The sequence below is a fragment of the Syngnathus typhle genome, linkage group LG13 (genome assembly GCF_033458585.1).
Source record: "Syngnathus typhle isolate RoL2023-S1 ecotype Sweden linkage group LG13, RoL_Styp_1.0, whole genome shotgun sequence".
NCBI classification, from domain to species: Eukaryota; Metazoa; Chordata; class Actinopteri; order Syngnathiformes; family Syngnathidae; genus Syngnathus; species Syngnathus typhle.
In genome coordinates this window covers 9,148,077-9,169,799 of record NC_083750.1, presented here as the reverse complement: position 1 = coordinate 9,169,799, position 21,723 = coordinate 9,148,077, and the positions used below count along the sequence as shown (strand labels likewise).

Genomic DNA, 21,723 nt, shown 5'->3' with positions numbered 1-21,723 from the left:
GAATCCAGACCATGTTCCGTGAGCGGGCCCGTCCGTCAACATGGCTCTAAAAGGCCCATGGCACTCCGGCAGGGGCCGATGGGGAACGGACCAGGCAATGGTCAAGTTAGATGATCTTTGTGCAATACACTACGTGTGTGTTTGTGGGAAAGCCCCCCCCATCCGTCCCCTGACTCGACACACAGTCACATTTACTCACGCTTACGCATGCACACACTAACTCGCTGCTCCCACAAGTCCAGACAACATGCTCACACCCCAGCCAGTTACCATGCCAACGCCTCACCCTGAGCACACACGCCTACACATGCACGTGTTGCTGGAGGCTTCGGGAAAAAAATAAATGCTTGTTCGGTGCCAGCCCTTCATCTTGCGGCCCTCCATCCTTTAACAAGAGCTGAAGGCGGATGAATCCACTCCGTCCGTCCGTGGCGGAAACGGAATGGCCACCTTTGGAAAAGCTGGATCGCACAAATAAATAAGGACAATCAATGTTGTACTTTTAATTTCAAAAGAAGAGATTGGTTTTCTGTCTGGCCTTTACTGGCCACCGTTGGTCCATGTGTGCCGCGCCAGTCCATTGCCACTCAAGTCAGACAATAAAAGCCAAAAAAAGTACATACAAAACTTTATGGAGCCGAAAAGCGCAACTTTACGTGAAAAACTGACTAAGAAAAATCGAGCTGCAGGTTGAGGCGGCCCTCGCGTTCGAGACCATCGCTCTGATCTTGACGTCGGTTGCTAGCCAAGGCTAACATTAGCTTCCAGTGAAGTCCACCCGCGCCAGTCACACCCACATGTGAGCAACAATGGCGACAGGAGAGGTAGAATAGGAACCGTTAAGATCAGAGGAGGAGGAATCAAACCGGAAAGCTCAGGAGTTGTGCTGAAATGCAGAGGACGAGCAGCAGGGGGCGCTCTTGTTCAATTGACGCTCAGCATGTTCCTGATGTGTTTCGGCGTGGCCTCATCGTTCAGATGCTTGGTGGTGTACCTGCGGAGGTCAACACGTTAACACGTCGGCCGACGGGTAAGCTAGCTGGCGTCAAGTCGCCAAGCGCAAATTGTGACCTGAGCGCATCCAGCAGAGCTCGCACGCTGCTCGCCGGCTGCTCCCGCAGCACCCGGACGCAGCCTTTCACCTGCACGCAAGCAAGCACGGGGCAACGCCGTCATTGGCCTGCTCCTCTCGCTCCAGTGTGAGTGCTGCGCGGCGCTCTTACGTCGATGTTGGAGGTCTTGACGAAGGCTCCGGCCGGGTGCACGTGGTCATAGAGGATGATGACGCCCACCATCACGCGCAAACAAAAGAGCAGCGTCTCCTCGCTGGTGAAACGACTTCTGTACTCTCTGCAAAGGACCGTGGGTTCATTTTCCAAAGTGGGCGGGGCGAGGCGGGGCGACGATGCCCCGCCCATGCCTCGCCGATGTTTCGCCGTTGCATTGAGGGCCTCACGGTGTTTCCAGCATGACTTTGCAGACGCTGGCCATGGTGCTGAGGCAGTCAGTGGTGTTGTCGACGGGGACTTGGGGATTCTGTGTGTCACACAGCAGCGCCCCCGCAGGGCAGCATAGAAGTTACAAGCGGCGTACGGGAACGTCGTCAACCGGGTCGTGACCCGGGACCGTTTGCGGACACCCCCGTCTCATTTTACACATGACGCTCTTTGACTTAGCTACGCGATGACACCGCGGGTATGATCGCGTCCCGTGCACATCGGTGGAGTTGCGTCGGCGTGTACTGACATCGGCGACGAACTTGATGGTGGCGTCGCTCAGCGTCTTCAACATGGGTGTGGCGCTGGCGTAGAACAGGGACATACGATTGGCCAGCTCGTTGGTGACCTCGGCATCTGCGTCGCCCTGAAGGACGGGCGCACATCAACAATGACGGCGAGGTGCAGCATGTGTGCGCTTCTTACACTCAGGTTGTTGATACGCATGCGGCTGATGGTGCGCCTGTAGTAACTGAAGTCATTCTGGATGGCTGGGATGGTCATCTGGAACCACGAGGATCATCGAGAGCAAGAAGAAGATTAAGATGAGGGTGACTGAAGAAGAAAGCTACAAAGGGCATGAGGAAAGTTGAAGGCGCCGGCCAACCTTGAGCTCGTCAAATCTCAACGTGAAGTGCAGGATGAGCGCAAACTGCCGGGCCAGCGCCTGTTTGTTCTCCAGCTGCTGGGTGGGCGAGGCTTCCGGGCCGGTCAGGACCTCCAGCAGCTGGTGCAGACTCCGCTCTGGAGACACGTCGGGAAAGCGTTGAAGGAATGAGACCGAGGGCAGAACGGTGCGTTGGCAAAACACTGACCGAGTTTGTGGGAGAACTCATAGAAACGTTTGAGTTTTGCCACGAGGGGAAGAACGGCAGACCAGGCCCTCTCCTGAGCGCCCTTCTCGCCCGGACTCTGGATGGCCTGTGCGCACGCAAACAGGCGGGCTCACAATGGACACATGCCATCCGCGGCGGGCGGGATTGGATTTTACCAGTCGGATCTGCTCGCCTGCTCCCGTGTAGGCCTGCAGCTCGTCCAGGATCACCTGAGCCTCCGTGAGCACCTTGTTCACCTTCTCCCAAACCTCCTTCTCGGAGCTCGACGCCTCCGCATCTGCACACGCGGACACATCACTGGCACTGCATGTGCGTTTGTGCGGGTGCGTGCGTCTTACTCTCAAAGTCCAAGAAGAAGTTTCCGGCGTTGTTGTCGATGTCTCTGCTCAGCACTTTGATCAAGTTGCCCATTGTCGCGCATACAAAACCTTCAAGAAAATGCTGAGAGAAAAAATATTTCGGTCCAACGTGATGCGGGCAACATTTACTTCACCGAATTAAAGATCATCTTATCCGAGCGTGCGTGCCAGCTGGCTTCGGCTTGCTTTCGACGCAAGTTGAAGCAGCGGCGCCTCATTGGTGGGACTGGCAGCCTGCACGGGCACTTTGCAGCATATTGTGGTACTGAGGACGCGCGCACACGCACAATGAGACACGTGCAATGCCTGACAGCGAGTACGACAAGTGTCAAGAGGAAGTAATGACGTTCGAGGAAGGATTTGAATTATGTCAAGTCTATAATAATAATGTTCAGTATTACGTAGGATTATTATTATTTGACCTTAATCTTAATTTAAGATTTCCAACAAAGTTTATAAACTTATTTTAAATAAAAAAATAGAATTTCACACAACCAGTTCAGTTTGTGTATTTGAAAAAAGTACAAAAAAAATCGTGTTTTTCAACATGATTTCTTTTAGCACTAATTTTATTCCGCTAGACAGGAAGCAACGACGAAGCCATTTTACAACTTCAACAAGCAGCTCCTTAAAGTTGATCGTTTCAATATAGCAAGGAAGTGCTGGTGTCCCTAAAGAAGTGGCCGCCGAGTTGTAGACTGTTAGACTGTAACCGGAAGTGTTCGTCTGCGTTCCTGATGGTGATCGGGGAATCACGGACCGCAACTTTTTGCTCCATCAACAAATCGCTACTTTTGGAGCGCGCACAAAGTGCGACGCCTCCACTCGGAACTTGACTGTCGAGTCTCAACAAGAACTGATGTGACGAGTCCCGACCGGCGCGATCCACCCAGACCCGCAGAGAGCATGAACGAGACCTAGACCCCGACTCTCGTCCCCAGCGCAGTACTCACCTTCGCCGATCGGTGCGGGATCGGTGGAGGTTCGACGGGTTGGCGTTAGCGCGTCCAGGTGATCCTACATGCCGACAACCCGGAAGTGTGCCCCCTCGGCGCAGCGTTTGCTATAAAAGGACACGTTTCCTGAGCGAGAGGCCAATCGGCGCACGCGAGGGACCCGCGACGTCGGCGGAACGCATCAAGGTCATCAGAAGCCAACGCGACGAAAAGAACTCGAACGCAACACGTCGGGAGGGTCGGCGTTGCGCGGCCGAGGTGCCCCAAAACAACCACGACAACAAGACCACCTTCCACTTCATCCTTCCCTCATTCCTTTTTCCATATTCGTTTGCCTCCCCCACACATCCAATGAAACGATCCTATTTCAGTCTGGGCCGCCCCCTCAAATGTTTTTCCTCTTCCAAGCGTCCCAAGAACCTTTATGTCACCTCACCTCTGTGCCGTGGGGCACTGGCTGAAATAACGTCATCTGCATCTCCTGCAGTTTCCTTGCGACCAGCAGGAGACATAAATGCATGAGTACATACAAATTGCTCGTGTGTCATGTTTCTGCCAGCCGGCTGCGGTCGCTCAAAAGTTGATAGTGTGACAAACGAGCTCACGAAGAAGAAGCGGGCGAGGAGACGGAAACGGAGCGCTGCTAGCGTTTTCATTAGCATGTTAGCAGAGGCGCTGGGACTCGGAGTGTTGTCGTAATGGCGGAATTGAACCGGCAGCTGCAGGAGTATTTGTCGCAGTCCAGAGGCAAGACAGCCGCCCCGTCGTTGCAGTCCGGCGGCAGCACCGCAGTGGAGCTCGGCGAGCCGGAGCCGGTCCCCGGAAGTTGGTTCGGACGCTGGTCCAGCCCGTGGTCCAGCGGCGGCAATGCATCGGCGGTTCAAAGCTCCGGCGGGAGTTGGCCGTGGTCAGCCGAGCCGGACCCTTGCATGCCGGGCGTGAGTCGCCGCCAGCGGCTGGCCATCGCCGGGATGTTTGCCGCCCTGTCAGCGCTGTGCTTCGGCCTTTCGGCTCTGTACGCGCCGCTGCTGCTCATTTACGCCCGCAAGTTTGCGCTGTTGTGGTCGCTGGGCTCGGCCTTCGCCATCGCGGCCGCAGCGGTTCTGCGGGGACCCGGCCGGCTAGTCGCTGGCCTGCCCGGCTCGCCTGGGGCCGTCGTGTACCTGTGCGCTCTCGGAGGGACGTTGTACGCCGCGCTGAGCCTGCACAGCACTGTATTGACGGCGTTCGGGGCTGCCGCGCAGGTGGCCGCGCTCGTCGGATACGTGGTGTCGCTGCTCCCTGGAGGCAGCGCCGGGATCCGCTTCGTGGGTGGCGTTGCCGCGTCCGCCCTCAAAAGAACAGTGACCGGGAAAAGCGTGACCATCTGAGCCGGGGCCGTCGGTCCGAGAACCGATGACGTCATCACCGGTCATGTGCCTTTTGCAGAGCCAAAGCCACCTTGGACAAAGCGGACCCTCACTCTTGGCTTCATACCGGTGGGCCTGAACGCTGACTTGGCTGTTATGGGACCAGAAAGACTCGCTGAAATAAATGCAATTCAACACCTACAAATTTAACTTGGCGTTATGAGACGACTGCTTTTGCCATAAATCAAGCACCACTATAGTTTTACTTCAAGTGTGGTACTTTTTTTATTTTATTTAACAAGTGTTCATACTTAATAAATGTGCTTTTCGGGACCTAAATCACAACCTGCCTATATTTGGATGAAATTGTTTTCAGGTCCACAATCCTTCGCACGTCTTGATCCAAAAACAGAACAATCAGATATTTGAGCAGGATTCAAAGCTTCCGCGTGGGTATTTATTGTCCAGTCAGTGAAAAGACAAAACATAGAAATTTTATACAAAAAATGAGGAAAGATTAGCAGCCGATGAAGCTGTCTAGCGCCCACGGCCCCTCGGCGCGCCTCGCAAGGGGGGGCCCCCTCTCCTGGGGCCAGGCCCCCAGCCACCCCGCCCGCCACGCCCGTAGCCGTCGTCCCGCTGAAGAGATCGACCTGTGGGGTGGTGTGTGTGTGGTGGGCGAGAAGCATACATGCTGTTATTCTTTCAAACCCTGCCACACGTGCTTTCAATACAAGCCATTGTCAAGCACCAAATTGTGTTAAGCATTTTTTTAAATCTTGCAAATGTCACACAAACAAAACTGACCTGCATCTGCGCCCGGCGCGTCTCGTTCTCGGGGGTCGACCGTTCCCGGGCCATCCTGCCAGGGTCGTTTCCGCGGCGGCAGCGAGGCCATGTCCATGCCTTGCAGGGACAGCGACCGCTCACGGCCCGTCGGGGACGCGCTGTCGTGTAGAGAGAGTCCGTCGCGGTAGCCGTCGGGACCTCAACACATAACAGGGCACACGGTCAACACTAGCCGGGACCCCAAAACCAAATACTAAATCAAGTATGAAAGTACCTCCTCGTGGGGGGCCCCCGCCTCTAGGCCTAGCCCTGACCCCGGCGTCCCAGCCCATCCCGTCTTTGAGGGCGTCAAAGCCTTCCTCCTGGCCCGCGTAGTCGTCAGGGTAGCCTCGACCTCCGGGCCGTCCAGGGCCTCCTCTGAACCTGAACCGTTGACAGTTTTGGCGCTCGGGTTGCCCAAGAGAAGATGAGTCTGGCTTACCTGTCATCTCGCCTCCCTCGAAACTCTCCCAAGTCCCGGGGGGCGCGGTCTTCGGGACCCCAGTTGGCCGCGGCCCCGCCTGTTCGGAGACCCGCCCCGACCCGGTGTCCTGCCGTCCCCGGAAAAGCGGATCCGGGTCTCCAGGCCTCCTCTCCTCGGCTGTGGAAGTCATGGCCCCCGTCAAAATCCTGTGGTTTGTGCTGTCCGTCTCCCCAGAACTGCTCGTGCCCCCCGCCGCCTTGGCGGTCAGGGGGTCCCATGTGGTGGTTGGGGGCCGGCCCCCGGGCGTCTGAGGGAGGGCGAGACAGACGCAACAAGGATACTAAAGAGGTGTGTGGGACATGGTGCTTTTACAGTTTTTGACAGAGCAAAACATGTGCTGCTTCTGTCTAATCAATTCCACTATGATCACAAGAAAAAGAAAATTGACAGCCAAGACTGCGGCCCACCTTTGTTGCTGGGGCCCTGCTGGCCCCTCCCGTGCATGGGGGGCCCTGAAGTCTGGGCCTGTAAGCACCAAAGAGCACGAGTCAGGAGGACCATGGGCCCACGCGTGATGCCGCCACACTTACCTGGTGCTGCATGTAAGGCGGTGTCAGCATGTTCCCCGGGTGAGGCCCCTGCATCCCGAAGTTGTGTGTCCTGGATGGGGGTCCCATCATGCCCCCCTGAGGTCCCATCATGTTTCCTTGAGGCGGCGGCATCATGCCCCCCTGAGGGAGAGACCCTGGTAGATCCCGTGCCCCCATTCCTCTGGCGGGAGGTCCCATCATGCCCCCGTGAGGGCCCGGCACTCCTCTGGCTGCAGGGCCCAAGTTGTGCAGTCCCTGAGCGCCCATGTTCCTGGAAGAGGCGGTGTGTCTCTGCATGTCTGGCGGGCCCATCATGGCCTGCCCGTGCCCGGACGACGTTCCCATCTGAGCGGAGGGCATGAATGAAGGCCCCATGTGGGGGGGCCCCATGTGGTTGGACTGGGGAGGAGCAAAGTTCTGCTGCACTGCGGGACCAGAGTAAGGGGGCCCGGGGCCCTGCTGGGAGCCGTCCGAGCTCATCTGGTTCATGCGGTCCATCTTCATCTGCTGCTAAAGGAGAGCAGCTGATCAGCTGGCGACACGGCACGGGTGGCCCGCGTCACGCGTGGCCCGCGTCACTCACCTCCAGTAGCTTGGGGTTGGTGTACTGCAACGCCGCCATTTCCTGCTCCAGCTCCACCTGACTTCTCTTCTTGCCGTCTCCTTTGGGCTCCGCCTTGCGCTCTTTGGGGCCCTCTCCAGACGGGGGCATGGAGGGAACTTTATTTTCTGCCCAGGCCTGCGGAGAAGATGGTGGGTCGGGTTTCCCGGAGTCGGAAGATGGCGACAATCGGGTTGTGCGATTGACAAGCACGAGCTGACCTGCTGGAACTGTGCTGGGATGGGTTTGGCGTAGGGGACCTTCTTCTGCGGGACCCTCTTGTTGTCCCTGCCCATCACCTCATCCATGCCCCAATCCAGTCCCGGGATGGACATCTCTTCTGGCCCCGCCTCTTTATCTGGACACAATTGCAGCATCTTGGCTTTTGTTTGCTCCTTTCCCCTTTGTTTTCTTGAACAGGTCACAAACTCTTGATGCAGTCCGTCAGCAAAGACTACTTACGCGTCTGTTCCTGCTCCATGGCGATCTTCAGCTGCTCGGGAATTCCCATTCCAGGGATGGCGGCCATGCTGTTTGGCTCCATGTCATCTGTCACCAGATTACGTGGATTACTGTGACAGCTCCTCATCACTTTGGCTCAATTATTTTCAGACTTGGGCTATTTGCAGCGGATCTCCGCTGCTTTTAATTCGTCATTACTTCATTTTCCTAACCGGTGTTTAAAATAGGGAAAGAGCCTAGTCACGGCAGCGGGCAAGGAACCAATCACGATTCTCCCTTATTCGTGTGAGCTGACAAGCCATGGGTGCGTCGAGTGTGCATGTTGTGTCACGTGACTGACCGTAGTCCACGCCGTCCTCCGACATGCCAGGTAGAAGATTGAGGTTGTAGCGGTCCCTCATTTTGTCGCCGGGACGATTCCTGGTCCAGAATTTACTAACAAACACGAAGCACACTGTGACTTTGGGCTCGCTACTCAGAGTGCAAGAGCGCTATTAGGTTGGAGACATGAGATCGAAAACTACTGGCGGTACCCAACCAGTCCATCAGATCTGCGCAAAGTCAACATTTTTATTTATTTTTTTGTTCTCCACATGTAAGCGTGCGGCGGTAGACGCTACCTGGTGTGGTCGTTGGATCCTGAACAGAGGATGTGACCGAGCGGGTGCCAGGCCAAACTCCAAATCATTCCCTCGTGCGCCATCTCCATGCCACCCACTTCCTTCTCCACCCTGATGCCGACAAGCGCAACGTAAACGACACGTTCCGACTTGGACTGGATGATCGGGAAGGCGATCCCAGGCGCGCTCCCTACCCAGCATTCCAGAAGAGCAGAGAGCCGTCCGAGCCGCCGCTGGCAAAGAGCCCCTCGTGGATGGGATGCCAGGCCACCGCTGGGAAAAGAGCAAAAGTACTCCAGTTAGTCGCACCAAGAGAACCGTGGCCCGAGCTCGCCCTTCTCTTCAAAGATGGCCACCAATGGTCAAACGGTGAAAGACTTTGCGACGGGCGATTTGGACGGCGGCTCACCCGTGGCTTCCTTCTTGTGGCCCCGGAACACCTGGAGCTCTTCCTTCAGGTTGCGGATATCAAAGAGCTTGCAGAGGTGGTCACGCGACGCCGTCAGCAGCCAGTTCCCGTTACTGTTCCACTTCACCTCCATCACCGTGTTCTTGTGGGCGTGGCTGAAAAAAACAAAAAAACATTGTGATGATCATGTGGCCCCTCCATAGTAAAATCAAGAAGGGAGAGGGAACATCACCCCCCTCTTCCCCATCTTTGTGAAGCTGAAGGGAAAGAACTTGGACTCACAGGGTTGCCAGACTCTGTCCGGTCTTTGGGTCCCAGAACTTGATTGGCTGCTGACTGTCTTTGCTGCCGGACACCACCAGACCTTTGGTGGGATGCCAGTCCACGCACTTCACATCGGCACCGTGTCCTGCGCACGCACACACAAAACAACAAAAAAGAAAGCATAAGAGTATTTTGAAAATAATCATAAATAAAAGGATAGAAAGACCGAAAGCAAGGGACGTGGTGATGGGGGTTGTACAACCTCGAAGGATGCGCTCCTCGTGGCAGCGCTGGAAGTCCCAAATCCGAACGGTGCCGTCGTCCGAGCAGGTGGCGAATTTGCTGTCGGTGGGTGAGAAACTAGAGAGGACACAGGAAGCGACACGTCACACACAGGGCCGCCGCCAAGCTCGATGACTTGGGGGACCCTGATTTCCAAGAGTGGCCGAGTGATTGGGAGCATGACCTTGAGCAAGACACAGAGTCCACCTGCCCCTGATTGCCCCCCCTCAGCCTAAGCTCAGGTCAAGTTTTAGACCTGCATTCAGGTAGAGTACGAGTTAACGAGTAAAATCAGGTCCGACTGTGTGTCGAGCTTTAGGTTTGGCGAAAGATTTCAGCTACACGTACAGGTCCGGGCTCAAAGGATTAGGGCGGGGATGTCGATTTAGACCGGGGTTCTTGGTCCGACTTTAACTTTATTGATGGCCGACAAAGTGCCACTTTGGCCTTTATTGACGCCACTTTATTAGCAGACACAACAAGACACACGAGAAGGCGGAGGAGGGAAAAGTGGCGATCGGATGTAAACCTGGCTTCTCTCACGGCCTCCTTGTGTGCCTGGAACATCTTGACGTTGTTCATGTTGGACTGCCAGTACTTGACGTAGCCGCCGTGGTCCGCCGTCAGCATCCACATGTCGTTGTGGGACCAGGTCATGGCGCGCACCGGGCTGTCGTGAGCCTGAGGTAGGTCACAGGAGGCCGCATCAGACAAAACGAGCAGCACAAGATGCAGTGGCGGAGAACGCAGGACAAATTGTTGGATTCTTTTTCATCCCATTGAATGTTGTCACGAGCATATGCTTTTATGCAGTATCATAATAGAGACTACCCCAAAAACTTTTTAAAATTTTATTTAAATTTGTGGAGGTTAATTGTGGTTTCTCCATCGGACGAGCGGCACCACGCGTGTTCACCTGGAGAATGGTCTCAAAGTTGAACGTCAGCCCGTTCCACAGCGTGAATTCGCCACTGGACGCTCCCGTCACCAGCCGACGCCCCTCCGGAGTCCACTGCGGACGGGTGTGTGTGTGTGAGAGCAACAACAACAAAATAAATGCAGGCGCGCTTTCCCCGCCAAACACAGAGCCCGGCAGGCACGACCAACTCACCCGGATGACAAAGACGGGACATTTGACTTTGTTGGTGGACGTGCGCACAAACTTGGTGGTGACGGCGTTCATGGGATTGTTCAGCATTCCGATAGGAGGGACCAACTGTGGGACACAAACGCACACGTCCGGTCACGCCGCTTGACTCGCTTGCCACAAAACATGCAAGCTTGTCCCTCAAAACTTTGCACACATGACCTTGTCGAAGGTAAGTGTCCAAAACCTCTCAAGAGTAACCGTTGTCGGTCATCCTCCGCGACACTTTGGTGGCGCTAGCGCAACACCTTTTCTCAATGGCAGCCACATTTCTTGGGAAGGATTTTAACACTCGCCGCTTGCTTTCTAGAAAATTGCATCCTAGTGGCAGCAAAGCGGGCGACGAGGACAAAAGTACGAAAAGAGGAAGCAGACGAGGACGAGGAAGGCTCACGTCGTTGTAGCATCCGGCATCGGGTTGGATTGCTCGCAGGTCGCGATGGTCTCGTTGCCACTGACGATTCTGCGGGCAAGAAGGCAACGGCTGAGCGATGGAGAGCCAAGAGACAAAGAAAGCCACCTCTGGGAAGTTTTCAAGTTTAGAGATAAAACGGGCCATTTTTCATCATTGAGGAGTTTTTGCTCAAAGAATCAGAATTTCTGTTTATATCCCTTTACTATTCCAGAAGAGGGTATTGCTTCAGAAACTCAATTGAACTCCTACCTGCAGGTATCTGATGACAGAGGGGTTGTAGTCGATGGTTTTGCGGTTGACGGCCTTGCGCATGCGCTTGCCGTCGAAGGTGAGCTGCTGCATGGCCTGCTGCTGAGCAAAGTCGGGCCGCTTGTAGAAGACCTGCCGCGGCGCCTGGTGCTGGAAGCGCGGCATGTGGAAGAAGCGCTGCGGAGAACTCACGTCCGTCGCCATGTCTGCGTTCTGGGCGGACCTGCGTCAAAACGGAACGTGACCGCGTGTCAGAAAAAAACACATGCCGCGAGTCTTCCCCCCCATCCCGGGGGATCGTCTTGTGTGCCAACACCGTGAGTTTGATTCCCGCAAATGACAGTGTGCATGTGTGTGACCAAAAAAAACCCCACACCTCTTTCAACGTATTACAGAAGACTGACGAGCGCAAGCTATTCCGTGGCTCTGAGAGCAAGTGACAAAACATTGAACTGTGACCTCTACAAGCTTTTTGCAGAACATTTTGAACCAAACACGGGATGAGCAAGTACCAATAACAGATATCGCATAGGGACGACTTCTGTGTATCGCTCACTCGTGAAGACAGCCAATAGCGGTTGCCGACACAATTACAAAAATAAATGGTCAGACATAAATTTAGTCCTCCTCGCCAGGAGTCGGTGTTGCGCTTCGTCACATACATCAGAAGGAAAGTAAACCTCTGAATGTGTGTTTTTTTTTAAAAACATGAATACATTATCCGTGTGACCATGAATGAATACACAAAATTCTTCATTTGCAGTCATTGGAATGGAAACGAATAATTCCTCATCCCCAGAGGCCAGTTTTACCCTCTGCAGGCGCCCGAAATGACGGTCACATCTATCCCGTCCATTGGCAAACGTTGTCCAGGCATCCCGGCTTGATGACGCCATAGACCGGAAGACATTTGAGCTGGATTAGTTTCAAACTTTAAACGGGGTGTTTAGGCAATTTCAAGTTTGAAATGAGCTCTAATCAAGCCATCGTTTATCTAAATGATTGTAGATGGTCGATAAGTTGCGTTTGAACATAACTCGAGAGTGTGTAAACGAGAAGAGGGGCTTCATTGGTCACGCTTAAATTCAACACGTTTAAGCTAAAATCACTGTTGATCCAGAGGCTGAGCCTCAATGTTAGCATTGCGCCTCGCCAGCTAGCTAGCGCGGTTAGCGTGAGCGGCTCACTTGTGAAAACAAGCGTAGTGCGAGGAAAGCGGTAGCTGGCATCCAAATTAAGTGGAGGTTTTGTTGTCCATGTACGTTAACGGCTGTTTCGGGTCGATGCCATCAGAGAGAGTGCGTGTTTTCTCGGGCTGTTTTTGTCCAGTTTGCTAGCCTCCAGGCTAACAGCGGCCCGCGGTAGGGATTCGGAGGCCCCCGAAGCTTCTCGCCACTCACCCGAAGTCCCCGCGGCAAGCAAAGCTCGCAGCCTAGCGAGCGGACACCAGCTGCGGGCTCCTCCCGCCGTGCTTCTCTCGCAACTCGGCACAGCAAATCTGGATCAAATGCGTCCACTTCACTTGGTGCCGCTTTAGCCGGCAGCTAACACGAGAGGCTGCGGTGCAAACATGGAACGTGACGTCATCGCGGCATGCGTAGACCACGCCCCCAGCCCAGCGTGCCGGCTCCATCGCGTACTTACGAAACGTGACGTCACCGCAACGTCGCAAACCGAAACAATTGGAAGCAAAACTGACTGAAATCTGTCTTTAATTGTCAATTTAAAAATTACCATAAGTAACAACAGTCGTAATAGGCTTGGCACAAAATATGTAACTCGTTTGCTTTATGAAAGAAAGAACTTGAAATAAATGAGTCCTGCGCAAAACAACATTTTTCTCCGTTGCGGTTGATAATATGATTCATTCATTAGTTTTGTTCTATTAAAATAGCCCCCATTTTTCAATATTGTATGTATATTTCAAATTTTTTTAAACATGATATGATTAAAAACATTGCACATTTATATTTGTGATAGTTGGATAATGTTTGAAAAATGTTTTTATTTAGGTTCAATTATCGTTTTGGTTCATTTTAACAACAAAAGTTTTATTTATATCCGCAGCTAACATAAGTATAAGTTAAATGTACTAAAGAGAACCTTATTTAATGTGGAATAGACGTCTAGATGTTCAAATATAACGGCATAGCTCAAGCTACCTAGCCAATCACAAGTGACAAACATTTCCATGATGAGATCACTGAATATGATTCAAGATTCAAGAGTTTTTTATTCGCCATGTTTGAGCGTGCCAAACTTTTTCCAGCTATTTCGTCATAAAGCCAAGGTGACGTACAAAGACTGACGTCATAGTGATGGCGGCCAATGGGCGAGCGCCTCTTTGATCGGGCGGGAGTTGGGAGGCCAGCCGTCGGACGTCGGCTACGGACGGACGGGCGACCAACATCAGCTGCGCTTTCGCACCGTTTCGATTGGACCCGTAGTCAATGTCGCTTCGATCACTTGCGCAAAACATAGCATAGCTTATTTTAGCTTAGCGTAACCTCTCAACCTTTTGAACTTTCAGGTAAGTTAACTGTCGTCAAACACCCTCCACGTCACTTCTTTATAATTGATCGCGGTCATTAACTACAAAGAGCTTGTTTTAACGTCTTTCGTCGGATGGAACACAAACAAAGCTTGATCATCTTGTGATCATTGTCACGCTTTTACTGCGAACGTTTTAGAATGTGCTTTGTTTTTCGTGTAACAGTAACGAGTACTACTTTACTGTGTGTGTGTGTGTGTGTGTGTGTGTGTGTGTGTATACATGTGTATGTAAATATATATCCACATACACACACGCATATATATATGTATATATATATATATATATATATATGTATGTATATATATGTATGTATATATATATATATATATATATATACATGCACACACACACACACACACACATATACATACATATACACTTGACCACACACACACACACACTGATTGTATTTTTTTTTAACCACTATTATGACACAATTGTTGTGGCAAGAGCGGACTGTTGCGTGTTCACGTCGAAGGGCGCCTGGCCCAAGCGTGTCGATGATGTCATTCTTGTTTACACTGACATGCATGTGTTTTGATGTGGTTGGCAGGCAGGCAAACCTGCTTGGAGCGTCTCCAGCAGCCACACGATGAGCGGCCGAAGCCACAGATCCAGGTCAGACCTCACGTGCACGCCGCACACTCACCGGTGCTTCCCAACCTTTGTTCTAACCAAGCATTGACAGTCGAAATGTGACACGGCATGCCACCGAATCCAAAAGTACCCCGAACCAATGGTAGTGTCGTCTTGGTGGGCTCCCAAGTAACGTCGGTGGAAAATTTGGCTTTTACTTTGCTGCGAGTGGAGCGTGAACGGCAACAGAAAGTTTAACCATCTTGTTCAGCCTGCCTGTGATCCAAATGGGTGAACAAAGACGCAAATATTCAGCAAGTCGTGCGGCACACATGCCCCGCCACCTTCGTCAGTGAGCGTCACTTGTCTTGCCTTGCCGTGTCTTGTCTTGTGTTGTGTTGTCTTGCCTTGTCTTGTGTTGTCTTGCCTTGCCGTATCTTGTCTCGTCTCGTGTGCCAGCACCAAGCGATGCTGCTGCTGCTTGCCGGTCAAAGATGAGCGCGGACGATTTGCCAGATTGACTCCAGTCAAGTCGGAATGGGTGAAAGAGGAGGCAAGTCCGCTCGCTCGTCTCCTTCAAAGAACAGAACTGGCAAGTGCGACTTGTGTTGTGCCAACGCGGAAGAGCTGCCGCTTAACCAAAATGGGACAAATGCTGACGGTGCGACCACGTTAGAATAGCTCTGCAGACGCTAGCTCGAAAAAAAAAGGCCATTCTTTGGGATACGGAACAGCTTAACTTTATTTTAAATGTTGGCAGTTATGCGCTGGTTGACATGAGCTTCCATGTGATTGGTCGCGTGTGATTTTTACTTGTGCAACCACCCCCTCCCGTTGATGGTTTTTCATTTTGGGATCTCCCAGGAACCTGGCACTGGAGCAGGACTTTCACAGAGGCAAATTGTCAAAATCTTTGAAAATTTCGTGGCTAGAAAAAACACAGTTGGACACCCAAAATGCTGCGGTTACCAGGGGCGACGCTGACCGACTCTTTGTACCCAGCGCGCATCCCGAAGGAGCTCTTGGGCGTTGGCTCAGCGACGGAGGCTCGCCTCTGCGGAAGGGCGATACTAACTAAGGCTTGGCCTTGGACAGGGCGAGGCCTCGGTGGCTGAGTGGGCACAGGAGAAGTGTGTGGAGCCGGTGAAAGGCCCGTGGACGCTGGAGGAGGATGAGCGGGTAAGTGAGCGCGCTCCCGACCCGGGGCCCGCCGCAGCCCGGCGCGTGACCCTGACGCGTGGCAGGTGGTGGAGTTGGTGCGCAAGTTTGGCAAGAAGCACTGGTCGCTGATCGCCAAGCACATGCGCAGCCGCAACGGCAAGCAGTGCCGCGAGCGCTGGCTCAACCACCTCAACCCGAAAGTCATCAAGAGCCGCTGGACGCCTGAGGAGGACCGCATCATCTGCCAGGCACAGCGCCTGCTAGGCAACCGCTGGGCACACATTTCAAAGCTACTGCCTGGCAGGTAGGTGCCCCGCCCACACGGCCCCACCCCGCCCTGCTTTCGTCTTTCATGTGCGTATCTCTTCAGGCCTGATAACGCCATCAAAAACCGCTGGAACTCCACCCTGAAGAGGAAGGTGCAGAAGGAGACCCCTCGCAAGATCCTCCACCGACACCCAGACTCGGGCGTACACCGCACCACCTCCTCCAGCTCCTCCTCGTCCAGCTCGTCTTCCTCGGCCGCCTCCTCGTCCTCGTCTTCCGCCGGACAGGCGGCTTTCAAGGGCGACGCGGCTGACGAGGTGCCCACCACGCACACGCCACATACAGCACGGAACCACACGCGGCCAGCAGAAAGCTGCCGCTGGCTTTAAAAGGTCTCTTGAGTTTGGCCAGTAGCCGACGTATACCGCGGCACGTATAGCTGTCTGTAAGAACTTTGAACGCACAACCATCGCTGTCCAACGTAGAGCCCAAACATGGGACGTGTCCATCATTAAGCTTGCGTGCTAGTGGCTAACCTGCAGCGCCAACCTGTCTGTGATGTCACATGTACACTGTAGGAACACTTGATGAGCACCGAGATTCTCAACATGCTGACCGACTGGAGCCCCGACCACAGTGGCGAGCACAAGGACCGAGCCACCGTCTTCTCTCGCTCGGAGGTAAGCACTCGTGGATGACGACCCCCGAGTGGCCCTCTCGGAATTGGAGGTACGGCCTGGCCCAGCCGCTGATGGGCTGTGTTTGCCTTTCAGGACCATCTCATGAACAGCGAAATCCTCAACATGCTGAGCGAATGGAGCCCCTCCCACAGCGCCGAGCACAATGCCCGAGCTGCCGACATGTCTCCCTCTGGGGTGAACTGCCGTCTTCGCCGCCTGTCCGGCCGGCCGTCGGCCCGCAAAACGTGACTTGGTTTGTGTTCAGCTGTTGAGTCCGGATGATGGCGCGGAGGCTTCCTTCGAGGAGGAAAGCCTGGCGAGCGGCAGGCATCAGGAGGGGACGCCCCGGGCCTCGCACGGCCGCGCGGCGGACAGCGGCGAATTACTGTGCTTCCCGCTGGTGGGTCAGGAAGTGTGGTGGTGTCTGCAGCCCACCGACGGCGCCGATGTGGGCGAAACGCTGAGGATCAAAAGCGAACCGTTTGAGGTGAGCGTTACACACACCCATCAAACTCACAAAATGGGCCAACCTCACCAATGGGCACCCAACGGGTCGGGCCGCTGCAATCAGCAAGCCTCTGAAACGAGCATGGACTCAAGCGCTCTTTTACACGGCCAGTAAATTTGCCCATTCCCTCACATTTTGAATCTTTATTGTCGCTGACCAAACTCCAGCTGAAGGTCAAACGCTTACCGATGTCTCCATGACAAGTGTCGTGTCAATGCCAGGTCGTCAGGGGGCGCCGGGCCCAAACTTTGTGAGAACATGGAGAAGGATGATTCAAAGAAAAAGTGGATTTTGAGATGGATTAATGATTCTGTTTGCAGAGAAATGTGGGTGGAGCCTGTGAATCAATATGAAGCTTCCTATCACATCCGCTTCCTGTCCCCTTTTACAACTTTTGCTCATCTGCTTTTGGAGATGTGCAGAAGTAAGACTTTGCATGGATGGAGATCGACATCTGTACGGGTATGCAGTGGCAGCGAGCGAGAGCACTTTTACTTGGAAATGTTTATTATTTGGTTGATTTCTTGGGCAGGAATAGCACTTGAATGCACTTGAGCAGTTTTACTTGGAAACGTGCCATGTTCATTGCGTCTTATTTGATTTCTTGGGCAGGAACAGCACTTGAATTTTGCACTTGGTTATCAACATAAAATTGATTGGGTTTCGGCTTTTTTGAAGTCGATTTCCAATGAAGCCGCACATCTTTTGAACATTTTATTGAGCAACATAGACAACTTTGTGATTTGTCAATGAATGCAATTTGACATCTTGATGATTTAGTCCGTCTCCTTTTAACAACTTGCATATTTATATAAACGCGTAACAATCGGTTTGCGTCACCTGCCGACGAAAAGATTCGATGAGATACTTGTGAACGGAAGCCGATCGATTGCCGTGTGACTGTCCCCTCTGTCTTATTTCACTTCAGAGCCCAGTCGCGATTTGACGAATCGTCAAACCTTTGTATCAAATATGTCTGAATAAAAAAACAAATCCCCAAATCAATGCTGATGTCATCACTCGCGTTCACCTGGCCGCTTTGTACCCTCACGTTTGGCACGTGACAGAAGGAAGCCGTGTCAGTAGAGTTTCATGGAGGCCTCGAACAGACGTGTCAAGTCGTCCTCGCTGTGGCCACGGGGACTAAGTTTGGTCACACGCTCCTAAAAACACATGCAAAGGTTTGTCGCCAAGAGCAGACAGGAGAGGGCGGAGTCAATCTCAAACGAGCGCGCCACCTGCGGGATGGTTCCTCGGACCAGCGCAGGCACGTCGTCTTGCTGGTACCCGACGGCGGCGAGGCCGTCCTCCACCTTTAGCTCAAACAGGAAGTGACGTAAGGCGTCGGCCAGCACGGCACCCGCGTCCGCTCGCTTGGCACGGCTGATGTCTGCGCCTTGAGGTGAGGCCACACGCATGTCATTCCGGCCAACGGCACATTAGGAGCACCTGATTTGTACGTACCCAGGATTTCAGCAGCCTCCAGGTGGCGCTCTGGACACGCTGGAGCCGTGAAGCTGAAAACCGCCGGTGCGGTCAGGACCACCGAAAGGCCGTGAGGCTGGCGCACACACGCACGCAGTTGGACGTCCGAGTCCAATTGGGGTACGTTAATTGGAGGGTGGCACTCACCACCAGGGGGTGCTCCACGTTGTAGCCGTCAGCTTTGTGTGTCTTGACGTTTCCAGCAATGGGATAGGACATACCGTGACTGGAACGGGACAGGACATTGGGCCACTGCGCCACACCAAGGCGCTCGCAACAAACACTCACCAAAGATGGACACCGGCGTTTCCAAAGCCGATGCCGGCAAACACACTGGCCAGGTGCATGCTGGAGCGAGCTTCCGCATCCTCCGGGTCGTTGACCGCCCTGCCGAGCATGACCGCAGTTGAAGAGTGCCATGCCATTTGAGATGCCCATGCCGCATCATCTTGTCTTACCGTTTCATGTACTTGGCGACCTGTCGCAGGGCATGCCGCGCCCACACATCGCTGATGGGATTGCTGCCTTGGTAGGCGGGCCTGCTGAGGGGATTGGGGGGGCAGGGGGCCCGCTGGTGATACGGCAGGGCGGTATAAGACTCCAGGGCGTGGCTGCGACAAAGGACAGCATGGTCAGAGCATCTGTTCGGCAGCGGCAGGCGAGCGAGCAACCGCTCACCAGAGGACGTCGAAGCCGCTGTTGGCAGCGACCCTGCTGGGCATGCTCAGGGTGTGGCGGGGGTCCACCACGCCCAAGGTGGGGCGCAGGGCTCGGCTGGCGATGCCTCAAAGCACAAATGACGGAAGGGACTTTTCCACTTTGCTTTCAAGCATTTAGACTTGGATGGAGCAACTGGCGCCCCTTACCTGTTTTGGCCCTCAGAGGCTCGTAGTCAAAGATGGCCACCCCCGTTGTCTCGCTGCCGGTGCCGGCGGTTGTCGGGACTGGGGGTTTTCGAAATTAACGGGGGCCATCGTTGCCATGCCCACACGGCAAGAGTTCAGCATCCCCATGGCAACGGCACAATAGTTGACCATTCCCGCTTACCTGCAATGAGCGGTTTCAAGGCGCCGGTGACCGGCTTCCCTTTGCCGATGGGAGCGTTGACAAAGTCCAGAAAGTCAGCGTCGGGGTGACACGAGTACAGATTGGCCGCCTTGCAGGTGTCAATCACGGAGCCGCCACCCACCGCAACAAACGCGTCGAAGGCGCCCTTCTTGGCGAACGCGATGGCGTCTTTGAAGCTGCGGATCAACAGAGGCTAGGTGAGCGATCGGAGAGCAGGATTACCTGGGGCGGGGTGGGGCTCGTCTCACCTGCCGTCGGTGGGCTCCACGCGAACGCCCTCATACATTTGGTACGGCACGCCGCTCTCGGCCAGCGACTCCAGCACCGCTTTGACGGGCGGGAGGCAGGACAAGTTTGCGTCGGTCATCACGCACACGTTCCGGGCACCCAAGTTCTGCAGGTCCTGCAACGTGAAAAGCAAAGCGCCACTTTCGCCAACGTAGCGGACCGATCATTAGAGGATCATTCGGCGGCGCTTACCATGCCGATCTCCCTGGTGACCCCCTCTCCGTATCGGATGTTGGAAGCGGCCATCTTTAAGGAAAACGCGTCGCCGTGACGATGAGTGACTGAAGTGTGCTATTGAAGGCACCGCATGTTACCTCAAAAGCGTAGTCCGTCTCACGCCGGCCACTTGGCACCACTGCCAACAAAGACGTCAGGGATCAGCAAAGGCGATCCTTCATTCGTTCGTACCGTCCACTTTATTTTTATTACTTACCTTTATGGAAAGTGTTGGAGTGAGCAGGACACCTGCACCTGTACGCACACACACATGCACAACATGATCACGTGCATGTTGCCATACATACATAACAAAATAAACCCCCTCACAATATTTATGAACACGCCTTGTAAACAAGCACTGCAGTCAAGCAAAGACTGGCGCTAATGTTATGAAAACAAGTGCATCATAGACACGTGGCGTGGGGGCGTGGTAGTAGCTGAGCGGGGCGTGGCATCACGAGTGACAGCTGAACTTTGGAACGCTTGGAAGTTGGAACCACCCGCCAGAGACAGTCCTTTCGGGGAACGTAGGAACTAGAACAAATGAAAACATGACCCCTGTATACGGCATAGTCATTGGAAGCCTTAGAATTGATGCCTGTGACAAATCTATATTTAAATGCCTGACAATACAGAGCACTAAAAGAGATCTAAGGGGAATCGATTTAGCCACACGTTTGCGTCGCATGCTCCTCGCTAGCATTCGTAAAAGTTGATTTGTAATTACGTGGCGCGCTCGAGCTGCATCAGCAGACGAACCACTCGATCCCGTGCCACCGCCATCTTTGGTTCAGACGCTCCACAGTCCACAGTGCGCACAAATATCCGCTGACGTCACCACCATCCTCTTCAAAATAAACGTCCGTCGTGTACTTTTACAATACTTTTACTTTTACACACCAAAAATATTTTTTTGGGGGGGGGGTGGTTCAGGGGACTAAATAATGGGTTTAACTTTCCGCGGCACATCCTTACGCCGACTCAAATATTCACCGGTGGCTGAAGTTTAGCACACGTCTTTATTCCATGACTGTATTCCAACAACTGTGGCTAGATAGTCATCAAAGCTACAAAGACGGCGAAGGACAACATATCATCCCTATGGAGGACAAATATGTCAAATATAAAGAGGGACACTGATGTTGACATTTTGTTCGGCGCTTCAACGAAGCGGCCAGCAGGGGGCAGCGGGAGACAACACCATAGAAGAAGACAAAGTAGAAGCGTTGGGGGGGTGACGCCAAGCCATTAGCACAATTAGCTTTAAGGCTAACATTTAGCATGACACCTAGAATCTGAACAGTAAGTAGCTTCTTGCTTCTTCCCCACGCATTAACAAGGACCGGGTTTAAAATTGGAGTTGAGAGCAGAGAGCTGTTTTCCGGTTAACTTTGCTTCACTTCCGGCCGACCCGCCGGGTGACGCGATTAGCCGTTAGCATGTAGCTATGAGCATCTTGCGTTGTCATGACGTCAGTGGGCATCCGAGGAAGCTGACAAAAAAGGCCCGCAAACTGGCTGACGAGAGTTCGAATAGCAGCCAGTCGCGGCAAATGCTTGCCGAAGTCTGCCGTTCCCAGTCCAAACTCTGCTCACTGTTCTTTTAGTGCTGGGGGACCCGATTGGACTTC

The 21,723-nt window shown here is 53.7% G+C and overlaps 5 protein-coding genes across 11 annotated transcripts; 2 read left to right on the top strand and 3 right to left on the bottom strand.

The window, feature by feature from the left end:
- Window positions 1-488: 488 nt before the first annotated feature.
- Window positions 489-4,219, bottom strand: LOC133166097 (CYFIP-related Rac1 interactor B-like). 2 transcript variants are annotated; one of them, XM_061296100.1, is made up of 11 exons: window positions 4,084-4,219; window positions 2,671-2,773; window positions 2,488-2,609; window positions 2,312-2,417; window positions 2,104-2,240; window positions 1,923-2,000; window positions 1,747-1,863; window positions 1,457-1,536; window positions 1,224-1,350; window positions 1,072-1,142; window positions 489-994 (listed from the first exon to the last, which is right to left on the bottom strand). In XM_061296100.1, exons 1-11 carry the CDS (start codon window positions 4,165-4,167, stop codon window positions 925-927), a joined length of 1,095 nt encoding a protein of 364 aa, XP_061152084.1. In that variant the 5' UTR covers window positions 4,168-4,219; the 3' UTR covers window positions 489-924. The 2 variants fall into 2 exon arrangements, with proteins under 2 accessions (XP_061152084.1, XP_061152085.1); XM_061296101.1 differs by lacking the exon at window positions 4,084-4,219 and adding an exon at window positions 3,645-4,053.
- A 126-nt stretch (window positions 4,220-4,345) lies between these two features.
- Window positions 4,346-5,206, top strand: sft2d3 (SFT2 domain containing 3). The gene has a single exon (XM_061296103.1). It carries the CDS (start codon window positions 4,346-4,348, stop codon window positions 5,015-5,017), a length of 672 nt encoding a protein of 223 aa, XP_061152087.1. The 3' UTR covers window positions 5,018-5,206.
- Window positions 5,207-5,426: 220 nt separating this feature from the next.
- On the bottom strand, window positions 5,427-12,890 carry wdr33 (WD repeat domain 33). 3 transcript variants are annotated; one of them, XM_061296097.1, is made up of 21 exons: window positions 12,688-12,890; window positions 11,288-11,510; window positions 11,018-11,086; window positions 10,588-10,692; window positions 10,393-10,488; window positions 10,006-10,157; window positions 9,457-9,554; window positions 9,213-9,339; window positions 8,931-9,085; window positions 8,716-8,794; window positions 8,522-8,632; window positions 8,242-8,336; window positions 7,902-7,988; window positions 7,661-7,797; window positions 7,422-7,577; window positions 6,839-7,348; window positions 6,716-6,773; window positions 6,267-6,555; window positions 6,060-6,208; window positions 5,804-5,983; window positions 5,427-5,649 (listed from the first exon to the last, which is right to left on the bottom strand). In XM_061296097.1, the coding sequence occupies exons 2-21, from the start codon at window positions 11,489-11,491 to the stop codon at window positions 5,534-5,536; spliced, it is 2,973 nt and encodes a 990-aa protein (XP_061152081.1). In that variant the 5' UTR covers window positions 11,492-11,510; window positions 12,688-12,890; the 3' UTR covers window positions 5,427-5,533. The 3 variants fall into 3 exon arrangements, with proteins under 3 accessions (XP_061152081.1, XP_061152079.1, XP_061152080.1); XM_061296095.1 differs by lacking the exon at window positions 12,688-12,890 and adding an exon at window positions 12,100-12,207; XM_061296096.1 differs by lacking the exon at window positions 12,688-12,890 and adding an exon at window positions 12,100-12,204 and having other exon boundaries at window positions 6,839-7,345.
- A 1,342-nt stretch (window positions 12,891-14,232) lies between these two features.
- Window positions 14,233-17,641, top strand: LOC133165468 (transcriptional activator Myb-like). Its single transcript, XM_061295146.1, has 9 exons — window positions 14,233-14,459; window positions 14,877-14,970; window positions 15,513-15,596; window positions 15,662-15,882; window positions 15,949-16,162; window positions 16,424-16,525; window positions 16,619-16,720; window positions 16,791-17,012; window positions 17,354-17,641. Exons 1-9 carry the CDS (start codon window positions 14,434-14,436, stop codon window positions 17,384-17,386), a joined length of 1,098 nt encoding a protein of 365 aa, XP_061151130.1. The 5' UTR covers window positions 14,233-14,433; the 3' UTR covers window positions 17,387-17,641.
- Window positions 17,642-17,734: 93 nt separating this feature from the next.
- On the bottom strand, window positions 17,735-20,949 carry adhfe1 (alcohol dehydrogenase iron containing 1). Of its 4 annotated transcripts, none has more exons than XM_061295139.1 (15): window positions 20,821-20,949; window positions 20,308-20,345; window positions 20,189-20,229; window positions 20,067-20,120; window positions 19,835-19,989; window positions 19,566-19,762; window positions 19,385-19,462; window positions 19,197-19,302; window positions 18,977-19,129; window positions 18,807-18,905; window positions 18,666-18,744; window positions 18,498-18,594; window positions 18,272-18,429; window positions 18,064-18,196; window positions 17,735-17,992 (listed from the first exon to the last, which is right to left on the bottom strand). In XM_061295139.1, the coding sequence occupies exons 1-14, from the start codon at window positions 20,874-20,876 to the stop codon at window positions 18,113-18,115; spliced, it is 1,395 nt and encodes a 464-aa protein (XP_061151123.1). In that variant the 5' UTR covers window positions 20,877-20,949; the 3' UTR covers window positions 17,735-17,992; window positions 18,064-18,112. The 4 variants fall into 4 exon arrangements, with proteins under 4 accessions (XP_061151123.1, XP_061151122.1, XP_061151124.1 ...); XM_061295138.1 differs by having other exon boundaries at window positions 17,735-18,009; window positions 18,085-18,196; window positions 20,821-20,948; XM_061295140.1 differs by adding an exon at window positions 20,421-20,627 and having other exon boundaries at window positions 17,735-18,196; window positions 20,821-20,913.
- Window positions 20,950-21,723: the final 774 nt, after the last annotated feature.

What these genes read in the sequence shown, in the direction of transcription:
- sft2d3 (XM_061296103.1), top strand. Translation starts at nt 4,346, where the DNA reads ATGGCGGAATTGAACCGGCAGCTGCAGGAGTATTTGTCGCAGTCCAGA.
- LOC133166097 (XM_061296100.1), bottom strand. Translation starts at nt 4,167, where the DNA reads ATGCATTTATGTCTCCTGCTGGTCGCAAGGAAACTGCAGGAGATGCAG. An exon ending in TGCGTATCAACAACCTGAGT is followed by an intron (nt 1,864 to 1,922) that starts GTAAGAAGCGCA and finishes CCCGTCCTTCAG; the next exon opens with GGCGACGCAGATGCCGAGGT. An exon ending in TCAAGACCTCCAACATCGAC is followed by an intron (nt 1,143 to 1,223) that starts GTAAGAGCGCCG and finishes GCTTGCGTGCAG; the next exon opens with GTGAAAGGCTGCGTCCGGGT.
- LOC133165468 (XM_061295146.1), top strand. Translation starts at nt 14,434, where the DNA reads ATGAGCGGCCGAAGCCACAGATCCAG. An exon ending in CGCTGGAGGAGGATGAGCGG is followed by an intron (nt 15,597 to 15,661) that starts GTAAGTGAGCGC and finishes GACGCGTGGCAG; the next exon opens with GTGGTGGAGTTGGTGCGCAA. An exon ending in AGGGCGACGCGGCTGACGAG is followed by an intron (nt 16,163 to 16,423) that starts GTGCCCACCACG and finishes TGTACACTGTAG; the next exon opens with GAACACTTGATGAGCACCGA.
- wdr33 (XM_061296095.1), bottom strand. Translation starts at nt 12,197, where the DNA reads ATGTCTTCCGGTCTATGGCGTCATCAAGCCGGGATGCCTGGACAACGT. An exon ending in CCACAAGAAGGAAGCCACGG is followed by an intron (nt 8,795 to 8,930) that starts GTGAGCCGCCGT and finishes CTCTTTTCCCAG; the next exon opens with CGGTGGCCTGGCATCCCATC. An exon ending in CATGGAGCAGGAACAGACGC is followed by an intron (nt 7,798 to 7,901) that starts GTAAGTAGTCTT and finishes AATTGTGTCCAG; the next exon opens with ATAAAGAGGCGGGGCCAGAA.
- adhfe1 (XM_061295139.1), bottom strand. Translation starts at nt 20,876, where the DNA reads ATGGCGGTGGCACGGGATCGAGTGGTTCGTCTGCTGATGCAGCTCGAG. An exon ending in GTGGAGCCCACCGACGGCAG is followed by an intron (nt 19,763 to 19,834) that starts GTGAGACGAGCC and finishes GTTGATCCGCAG; the next exon opens with CTTCAAAGACGCCATCGCGT. An exon ending in AGCGGCTTCGACGTCCTCTG is followed by an intron (nt 19,130 to 19,196) that starts GTGAGCGGTTGC and finishes CCTTTGTCGCAG; the next exon opens with CCACGCCCTGGAGTCTTATA.